Source organism: Oncorhynchus keta, chromosome 24, assembly GCF_023373465.1.
Source record: "Oncorhynchus keta strain PuntledgeMale-10-30-2019 chromosome 24, Oket_V2, whole genome shotgun sequence".
Classification (NCBI taxonomy): Eukaryota; Metazoa; Chordata; class Actinopteri; order Salmoniformes; family Salmonidae; genus Oncorhynchus; species Oncorhynchus keta.
This window is the reverse complement of record NC_068444.1, coordinates 24,713,053-24,724,031: the sequence shown is the minus strand read 5'-3', so window position 1 is coordinate 24,724,031 and position 10,979 is coordinate 24,713,053. Positions and strand designations below refer to the sequence as shown.

The following is a 10,979-nucleotide window of genomic DNA, read 5'->3' as shown; positions in this document are numbered from 1 at the left end:
CGACACCACTTGGGTACATTGTAGCATCCACTGAGAGGCTCTTGTGTAGGTGTTTCCAACGTGTGTAGGAAACACCTTTCAACTGACAACCGAATTTAGCCTCTTGTGTTTTTAGTTTAACTCATATGATTATTTGGGAAGTATCATTGTCTGCATTCTGGAACACCACCCGTTAATTAATCATCTCCTCTGTTCACACCATCTTGTTCCCCCCTTGTGATGTAACAGCTCGACAACCGCTCTGACGTGTGAGGAGGTACTGTAATTGAAACGATTCATACTGATGCTCAGAGGTCACTCTCATCTGGACATCCCTTCAATATTTATTAACCTGTGTCTTTCCAATAGTCCTTGAAGTCCTCTAATAGCCCTTGAAGTCTACTTGACAACTCTTGTTTAAGCTCCTCTTACTTTAATGAGGGGAACCTACATTTTTCTGGCAGAACTACCATGCGGCCTCTTGTCAATGGCAATTACAGCTCTGGAACCCTGCTTGTCCTACTTGCTCTGTCTTTGGGAGTGGCTAGGGAATCCTGTGATCAGAGACTCCATCTTCTGTGTTTTAATTGGGAGTTTGGAAGTCCTGTCTAGAGATGCAGGCCTCTGTGAGTCAGTAACTCTGTAGTAACAGATGCCACCTCACCATAGGTGTTGATTAATTACATGGAAAAGCTCTCTGACCCTGCATACAGCTTTGTCGTTTTACAACAAGGAACCAAAGTAGGCCTACAAAGGAACTTGCAGCATACAGTTTGCTGTCTCCATTTAATCTATCGACAAAAAAAGCCCAATTTAATAATTTAATCTATTTTGAAGTGGGCTTACCTCTCACTGATGCTCTAATGTTGATTTGTATGGAGCCTAATTGATTCATTAAGCTGTTTGTATGCGACGCTAAATTCACTGAGATCAATCAGAGGCGTGGTAAACCTTCTATTCTTCCTTTTCATAATAAGAGATAGAGAGAGATATTAACTACTACATTGTGTGCCCTGAGCACAAGGGAAAGGTTATTTAGAGAGATGCCTTCTCTGATGTCTGAAAAATGTCATGCAAAAATAGATTTTCCTTGATACTGCTAGAATGTATTATGTATGTATTTGGGAAAAAGCGTCCTATTAGAGGACAACAGGGTGCTATAATCATTTGTATTCTTTTTTATGTTAACGGAATAGCTGAATACATGTTGTAAAGTATTTAATTGGGAAAGACTCTGGCTATTAGGCAGTGTTGGGCCAAGTATTAGAGAGGAGTACAAAGAGATGTGGTGGCTGCAAAGCCTTGGTGATATTAACTATAATTGTGTAAACTTCTATGATCAGTAGCCTAGGCTAGGATGTCATACTTTGAGAGTGAGACCACATGAATTAGGCCATTAAATTAATTATATTAGTGCCAGAGAAGGATTAACGCACAGCATTTAAGGTTTAAGACATGAAGTAGATATTACTGCGGCCTTCTCAATCATTATCATGAAATTGTGGGGAAACAAATAGATGACATACTATTCGCTAGTTACATTAGCCAAAATACTCAATGAGCCTCTTCACTGTGGGTCAACAGTTTGTTGATATGAGAGAACTTGTGAATAAATGTTGGAAATAATACAAATAGAATCTCCAGTTACTAAACAATGCTTTGTGAATGGATTTAGTACCATCTGGCTGTGCTCAACTTATGAGAGGACCACAGTGGAAATAAGCCTGCAGGCTTTATTATGCATCCCAGATCATTTGATGTAGGCCTATTCACTGTTGGGCTGGAACAGACTTCTATGTACATTTAATGATCAAATTGTCACGTTCTGACCTTAGTTCCTTTTTTATGTCTTTGTGTTAGGTGGGTCAGGGCGTGAGTTGGGGTGGGTAGTCTATGTTCTTTTTTCTAGGTTGTTATATTTCTATGTGTTTGGCCTAGTATGGTTCTCAATCAGAGGCAGGTGTCGTTCGTTGTCTCTGATTGAGAATCATACTTAGGTAGCCTGTTTTCCCCACTCTTGTTTGTGGGTGGTTATTTTCTGTTTAGTGTATGTCACCTTACAGAACTGTTTCGTTTCTTCCATTTCACCCTGTTATTTTGTTTTTGTGCGTTCAGTCAATAAATTATGACAGACACTTACCACGCTGCATATTGGTCCGATCCTTCGTACTCTTCCTTGGACGAAGAAGAGATTCGTTACAGTAACACCTACCAACCAAGGACCAAGCAGCGTGGTATCGAGCAGCAGCGTCCTCTGGACTCATGGACATGGGAGGAGATTTTAGACGGTAAGGAACCCTGGGCACAGCCATCCCGGCGGCGATATGAGGAGGTAGCACGGCAGCGCAACAGGCATAATAGGCAGCACCAAACATTTTTGGGAGGGGGCACACCGGGAGTGTGGCGGAGTCTGGTTGGAGACCTGAGCCCACTCCTCGTGCTTACCGGGGGAAGCGCAGTACTGGTCAGGCACCGTGTTATGTGGTCAAGTGCACGGTGTCGCCAGTATGCTCTCATAGCCCAGTGCGCTATAGGCCAGCCCCCCGCAAGTGCCATGCGAGTGTGGGCATCCAGCCAGGGCGTGTTGTGCCGGCTCAGTGTGTCTGGTCTCCGGTACGCCGTTTCGGCCCAGGGTATCCTGCTCTGGCTCTGCGTGCTGTGTCTCCGGGGTGCTGGGAGGGTGCAGTGCGTCCTATGCCTGCGCTCCACCCGAGTCGGGCAAATGTGGGCATTGAGCCTAAGGGAGAGGTGCGAGTGGTATGCACCAGATCTCCAGTGCTCACCCACAGCCCGTTTCAACCTGTGCCTGCAGTCTGGAGGGTCCGGGCTAAAGTGGTCATCCAGCCTGGAGGAGTGATGCCAAGGCTGCGCACCAGGGCTCCAGTGCTCCCTCACAGCCCGGTCCATCCGGTGCCTCCTCCACACACCAGGCCTCCTGTAGGTCTCCCCAGCTTGGTGGGTCCTGTGGCAGCCCCACGCACCAGGCTGTCTCTCCGTCTCCTCCCTCCAGGTTCATCCGTCTGTCCTGAGCTGCCAGAGCCGCCCGTCTGTCCTGAGCTGCCAGAGCCGCCCGTCTGTCCTGAGCTGCCAGAGCCGCCCGTCTGTCCTGAGCTGCCAGAGCCGCCCGTCAGTCAGGAGCTGCCGGAGCCGCCCGTCAGTCAGGAGCTGCCGGAGCCGCCCGTCAGTCAGGAGCTGCCGGAGCCGCCCGTCAGTCAGGAGCTGCCGGAGCCGCCCGTCAGTCAGGAGCTGCCGGAGCCGCCCGTCAGTCAGGAGCTGCCGGAGCCGCCCGTCACTCCGGCGCTGCCGGAGTCTCCTTTCACTACGCCGCTGCCGGAGTCGCCCTTCACTACGGAGCTGCCGGAGTCTCCCGCCTATCCGGCGCTGCCGGAGTCTCCCATCTATTCGGGGCCCGCTGCAAGCGTACCCAGTCCGAGGTTAGCGGCGAGGGTCGCCGCTCCAAAGGTGCCTCTTAAGCGGGCAAAGACTATGGTGGAGTGGGGTCCACGTCCCGCACCAGAGCCGCCACCGCGGACAGACGCCCACCCAGACCCTCACCTATAGGTTCAGGTTTTGCGGGCCGAGTCCGCACTTTTGGGGCGGGGGGGTACTGTCACGTTCTGACCTTAGTTCCTTTTTTATGTCTTTGTGTTAGGTTGGTCAGGGCATGAGATGTGGTGGGTAGTCTATGTTTTTTTTTCTAGGTTGTTATATTTCTATGTGTTTGGCCTAGTATGGTTCTCAATCAGAGGCAGGTGTTGTCGGTGTCTCTGATTGAGAATCATACTTAGATAGCCTGTTTTCCCCATTTTGGTTGAGGGTGTTTACTTTCTGTTTAGTGTCTGTTCACCTGGCAGAACTGTTTCATTTTCTCTTCGTTATTATTTTGTGTAGTGTTCAGTTTGTTCAATTAAAACATGATGAACACTTACCACGCTGCATTTTGGTCCTCCTCTCCTTCCACCAACGAGAAGCGTTACACAAATAAAAATATAAAAACATGGGGTAACCAACAGTGGTCCAAGGAGGAGTGAGTGCTTGACACCATCTGTCAAGCGTGGTGGAGGCAATGTGATGATCTGGGGGTGCTTTGATGCTGGTAAAGTGGGAGATTTGTAAAGGGTAAAGGGGATCTTGTAGAAGGAAGACTACCACTCCATTTTGCAACGCCATACCCTGTGGACGGCACTTAATTGGAGCCAATTTCATCCTACAACAGGACAATGACCCAAAGCACAGCTCCAAACTATGCAATAACCATTTAGGGAAGAAGCAGTCTGCTTGTATTCTGTCTATAATGGAGTGGCCAGCACAGTCACCGGATCTCAACCCTATTGAGCTGTTGTTGGAGCAGCTTGACCATATGGTAAGTAACAAGTGCCCATCAAGCCAAGCCAATCCAAATTGTGGGAGGTGCTTCAGAAAGCATGGGGTGAATACTCTTCAGATTAACTCAACAAATTGACAACTAGAATGCCAAAGGTCGGCAAGGCTGTAATTGCTGCAAATGGAGGATTCTTTGAGGAAAGCAAAGTTTGAAGGACACTATTTTTTCAATTAAAAATCATTATTTATAACCTTGTCTTGACTATATTTGCTATTCATTTGGCAACTCATTTCATGTAAGTTTTCATGGAAAACAAGGACATTTATAAGTGACCCCAAACTTTTGAACAGTAGAATATATACATACACACATACATACATACAGTTGAAGTCGGAAGTTTACATACACTTAGGTTGGCGTCATTAAAACTTGTTTTTCAACCACTCCACAAATGTCTTGTTAACAAACTGTAGTTTTGGCAAGTCGGTTAGGACATCTACTTAAACAGCTTGGATAATTCCAGAAAATTATGTAATGGCTTTAGAAGCTTGCTAATTGCCATAATTTGAGTCAATTGGAGGTGTACCTGTGGATGTATTTCAAGGCCTACCTTCAAACTCAGTGCCTCTTTGCTTGACATCATGGGAAAATCTAAAGAAATCAGCCAAGACCTCAGAAAAAACATTGTAGACCTACACAAGTCTGGTTCATCTTTGGTCGCAATTTCCAAATGCCCTGAAGGTACCACGTTCATCTGTACAAACAATAGTACGCAAATATAAACACCATGGGACCACCCAGCCGTCATACCGCTCAGGAAGGAGACGCATTCTGTCTCCCAGAGATGAACGTACTTTGGTGCGAAAAGTGCAAATCAATCCCAGAACAACAGCAAAGGACTTTGTGAAGATGCTGGGGGAAACAGGTACAAAAGTATCTATATCCACAGTATAACGAGTCCTATATCGATATAACCTGAAAGGCCGCTCAGCAAGGAAGAAGACACTGCTCCAAAACCGCCGTAAAAAAGCCAGACTACTGTTTGCAACTGCACATGGGGACAAAGATCGTACTTTTAGGAGAAATGTCCTCTGGTCTGATGAAACAAAAACAGAACTGTTTAGCCATAATGACCATCGTTATGTTTGGAGGAAAAGGGGGAGGCTTGCAAGCCGTAGAACAACATCCCAACCGTGAAGCACGGGGTGGCAGCATCATGTTGTGGGGGTGCTTTGCTGCAGCTTTGCTGCTTTGCTGCAGGAGGGACTGGTGAACTTCACAAAATAGATGGCATCATGAGGCAGGAAAATTAGGTGGATATTTTGAAGCAACATCTCAAGACATCAGACAGGAAGTTAAAGATTGGTTGTAAATGGGTCTTCCAATTGGACAATGACCCCAAGAATACTTCCAAAGTTGTGGCAAAATGACTTAAGGACAACAAAGTCAAGGTATTGGAGTGGCCACAAATCCCTGACCTCAATCCTATAGAAATTTGTGGGCGGAACTGAAAAAGCGTGTGCGAGTGAGGAGGCCTACAAACCTGACTCAGTTACACCAGCTCTGTCAGGAGGAATGGGCCAAAATTCACCCAACTTATTGTGGGAAGCTTGTGGAAGGCTACCCGAAACATTTGAACCAAGTTAAACAATTTAATGGCAATGCTACCAAATACTAATTGAATGTATGTAAACTTCTGACCCACTGGGAATGTGATGAAAGAAATAAAAGCTTTAATAAATCCTTCTCTCTACTATTATTCTGATATTTCACATTCTTAAAATAAAGTGGTGATCCTAACTGACCTAAAACAGGGAATTTTTACTAGGATTAAATGTCAGGGTTTGTGAAAAACTGAATTTAAATGTATTTGGCTAAAGTGTATGTAAACTTTCAATTTCAACTCTACATACATTACATACATGTTTTTAAGTTGTTTGTGTGTGTACGTATGTATATAAATATGTGTTTATATACACAGTACCAGTCAAAAATTTGGACACATCTACTCATTCCAGGGTTTTTCTTTATTTTTACTATATTCTACATTGTAGAATAATAGGGAAGACATCAAAACTATGACAACATATTTTATATTTGAGATTCTTCAAATAGTCAACCTTTGCCTTGATGACAGCTTTGCACACTCTTGACATTCTCTTCATGAGGCCGTCTTCATGAGGTCGTCACCTGGAATGCATTTCAATTAACAGGTGTGCCTTAAAAGTTCATTTGTGGAATTTCTTTCTTTCTTAATGCGTTGAGCCTATCAGTTGTGTTGTGACAAGGTAGGGGGTTATAAGATAGCCCTATTTGGTAAAAGACCAAGTCCATATTATGGAAAGAACAGCTCAAATAAGCAATGAGAAACAACAGTCCATCATTACTTTAAGAAATGAAGGTCAGTCAATCCGGAAAGTCGCAAAAACCATCAAGGGATGTGATGAAACTGGCTCTCATGAGGACCACCACAGCAATGGAAGACCCAGAGTTACCTCTGCTGCAGAGGATAAGTTAATTGGAGTTACCAGCCTCAGACATTGCAGCCCAATTAAATGCTTCACAGAGTTCAAGTAACAGACACATCTCAACATCAACTGTTCAGAGGAGACTGTGTGAATCAGGCATTCATGGTCAAATTGCTGCAAAGAAACCACTACTAAAGGCACCAATAAGAAGAGACTTGCTTCGGCCAAGAAACACGAGCAGTAGACATTAGACTGGTGGAAATTTGTCCTTTGGTCTGGAGTCCAAATTGGAGATTTTTGGTTCCAACCGCCCTGTCTTTGTGAGACGCGGTGTGTGTAAACAGATGATCTCCGCATTTGTATTTCCCACCGTAAAGCATGGAGCAGGAGGTGTTATGGTGTGGGGGTGCTTTGTTGGTGACACTGTCTGTGATTTATTTAGAATTCAAGGCACACTTAACCAGCATGGCAACCACAGAATTCTGCAGCGATACGCCATCCCATCTGGTTTGGGCTTAGTGGGACTATAATTTGTTTTTCAACAGGACAATGACCCAACCCCTGTTTTTGCTTTCTCACTATGGGGTATTTTGTGTAGATTGATGAGGAGAAAAAAATTAATATAATTAATTTTAGAATAAGGCTGTAACATAACAAAATGTGGAAAAAGTAAAGGGTTCTGAATACTTTCCAAAGGCACTGTATTTACCAAAAATATATGGAAGCTTCCATCAATCTGCAATATAAAAGCTGATCTACCCCCTAAATATATATATATATATATACATATATACAGCTCTGGAAAAAATTAAGAAACCACTGAAAAATGATCAGTTTCTCTGGTTGTACTATTTATAGGTATGTGTTTGTGTAAAATTAACATTTTTGTTTTATTCTATAAACTACTGACAACATTTCTCCCAAATTCCAAATAAAAATATTGTAATTTAGAGAATTTATTTGCAGAAAAATAACAACAACAAAAAATACCTTGAATAATGCAAAGAAAATAAGTTCATATTAATTTTTAAACAACACAATACGAATGTTTTAACTTGGGAAGAGTTCAGAAATCAATATTTGGTGGAATAACCCTGATTTTCAATCACAGCTTTCATGCGTCTTGGCATGGCGCTCTGTGGTGAAGCTGAGGCAGGCTGCAATGTATGCAGGAGGAAGCAGGTGGAGACCGAGGGAGAGTACAGTGGTTCCTAAATGGGGGGTCCTCTGAGAAAACGTGTACTAATTGTATCAAACAAGTTAGGGCTTTTAAATAAATAAATAAAAAAAATATATATATACAGCTCCACATGTCCCATCTTCCATATAGGCCTTGGTACATCACATGCAAATAGGCTACAGTTAAAAACAATTCATTTGTTTGGTTGTCGCTGATGCTATGTGTCAGTGTGAATAATTTCTCATATTTCCCCCCTTTCAGGGGTATGACATTACAATTGTATGCAACTACAGCTAATGGGCTATGTGTTTGTAGATGGCTGAGGTGCATGAACCAATAGCAGCCAAGGTGATAATGGCTGGGATAATTTTTCCATAATGGCTGCTGTTGCTGCTTGCAAGCATAAGGACGAAATGGTGGTTTATTTAAACTAGCAGTCATTCAATCTTCCCTGTGTAACAGTTGGGATAATGGGCAATTCGGAGTACAACACATTTATCATCTCCGGATTAAGGTACATTTTCTGAGCAATATTTCGCAACGTTCCGTGGTCTCTTAATAATATACACAGGAATGCTGTCCGACCCTATTGCAGCTGTAAGAAAGCTGGTCAGATCTGCTGGCTACCATCTCATCTACACTGACCATGAAGGTAGGCTCCGCCTAATCTGTTACACAAACTGCTGGATCGTTTTATAATCCACTGCGACAATGTTGCAAACGCTCAAATGATACATTCTCTAATAAATCGCTACAATATTGTAAACAATGTTTATTCTGTCAAATTCGAGAATGCATGGACAAGCGTCTCAAACCCCCATCACTCCTCCTTCGATGGTGTCTCCACGGAGTGTGATTGGATTAGAGACGGTTACCCTTTCCCCTCTAACCCGGTGATGTTGGCTGTTTCCTGGTCTCTCTACTCGACTGCTGAAGCTCCACTGAACACAGCTCAGATACCGGACGCTTTAATCAAAGCAAAAGCTTATCAGACAATTATTTCACTTTCAAACAGACAGCAATGCGAAGGAAATCGAGGATATTACTATGCTTTGCTGTCCTCTGGGTGCTTGGCATAGCATATTATTTCTATTCAGGAACAACGTTGAGCCGAAAGGTATGTTTCCCCGACTCTTTTCTGAGCTTATTGAAAATTCATTAGAGCTCGCTTCAACGAGAATTCAGTACATGGAATGGCTTCAAGACAAAAGCGAACCATGTTGTGTAGATTTTTATCATGGCTATTTTGATAGTCTGCTAATATTATGGAACGCAAATTCCGAGTGTATACCGTTAAGAAATCTATTGTTTCCATGATCAACTAGATTATTTGTATTTGCTTAATAGGAATACAGCTATTGCATGCTTCGAACGTTGTATCGTCTGGTAGCTAATCGTAGCGTAGTCTGATTAAACAGGCTGTCATACACAATTAATTTGTATATACAGCCTGAAACTAATGACTACAAAATCGTGTAAATGTTCTTTACAAGCAAGAATGTTTTATACAATTACATTTTTAACTTACTCCACGGGTTGTCTTTGCGGTTTGTACTTAAGTTGCTCGAAATTCGAGACAAATTGTCCAAAGAAAAGTATTGTTTACCCGACTTTTCAGAGAGCCGGTAGGCTGTATGTTTCGGGAACCGATATAAAATTCGTTTCTTTCGTCAATAGGTATTGAACCAAGCATGCCATGAAAATTGTATATTTAAGCAATAACACATGAGGCGGTGTGGTATATGGCCAATATACCACGTCTAAGGGCTTTTCTTAGGCAACACGCAAAGCAGTGTCTGGATACAGCCCTTAGCCATGGTATATTGGCCATATACTACACACCTCTGAGGTGCATTATTGCTATTATAGACTGGTTACCAAAGTAGTTAGAGCAGTAAAAATAATAAATGTTTTGTTATACCCGCAGTATATGGTTCGATATACCACGGCTGTCAGCCAATCAGCATCCAGTGCTCAAACCGCCCAGTTTATAATCATTTAAGGGAGAGTGGAGAACAATCTACACTTTTATTTTTGGGAATAGTACATTTTTTAAAGGTTAAGATCTGAATAAAAAATGTATAATTCAAACAGAAAATGTGTTGATTGTCCTCCTTCCTCCCCTGATTCAGGAAATGCCGTTTTCATTGTCACGGCGTGCTTGGTTAATTTGCTATTGACGAGAGAACCGAATATCCAATATAAATCTAATTTGACCTCTGAGCCAAACATATAACATACCTAATGATCTCCAAAAAGTCAGGTAAACAATACTTTTCTGTGGATATTTCGAGCAGCTGAATGACAAACCACACAGACAACAGGTAGAGTAAGTTTAAATGTAATTTTATTCAACATTCTGGCTTGTAAGGAACATTTACCAATTTTTTCAGGCATTAGCTTCAGGCTGTATATACCAATTAATCGGACTAATCGTAGCCTATCATTTTGATGTGTGATTGAATAGCTAGGCCATTGTAACAACTTTATCAAGAGCTGTGTTTAATGCACACACCACTTCCTTAATTCAACTATGACTGCTGCAATAGTGGCAGGAAGTAGCCTATATCGGCTACATTGTAACAAAATATTCAAACCATTGTGTTGTTTGCCATTGTTTAATGCTTATCTATGGTCATATGATTACAAGTGAGGAATAGGCTATTGCCTGTAGTTTATAACCTAAGTACTGTATAGCTCTCTCCCAAGCCTTATTATTCTTTCTCTGTTACCGTTAATAAACCGTTAATAAACAAAAATTATGAGGTCAAACACGTCACTTATTGTTAAGTTGTGCATTCAGCAAATATATTAAAGTGGTTTATCATGTAACCAACCCCTGTGATAACACCTGTCCCCTTTATTGGGCCACTATTTGCTCTCCTCTTGTCAGTGTGTGCTTTGTCATTTGGCACCTTTCATTTGACATTATGCTGATAGGTGGTGCAGCTAGATAAGGGACCTATTGACATTCTGATTTGATTAACAAAGGCCCAGTCTCCACAAAAGGTAGTTAGTTATCAGTGAG

At 42.6% G+C, this 10,979-nt stretch overlaps 1 protein-coding gene across 3 annotated transcripts in view; it reads left to right on the top strand.

Moving 5' to 3' along the window:
* The first annotated feature begins 8,419 nt into the window (after positions 1 to 8,419).
* The window catches only part of galnt2 (UDP-N-acetyl-alpha-D-galactosamine:polypeptide N-acetylgalactosaminyltransferase 2), a 102,555-nt gene continuing 99,995 nt past the window's right edge, over positions 8,420 to 10,979 (top strand). Inside the window, exon 1 of one of the 3 annotated variants that reach the window (XM_035801178.2) lies at positions 8,420 to 8,603. In XM_035801178.2, the coding sequence (XP_035657071.1) occupies positions 8,598 to 8,603 (6 nt within the window). In that variant the 5' untranslated portion in view covers positions 8,420 to 8,597. Of the gene's footprint in view, positions 8,604 to 8,707; positions 9,069 to 10,979 lie in introns of those variants that run through there. The other 2 variants (XM_035801175.2, XM_035801177.2) reach the window with 2 other exon arrangements.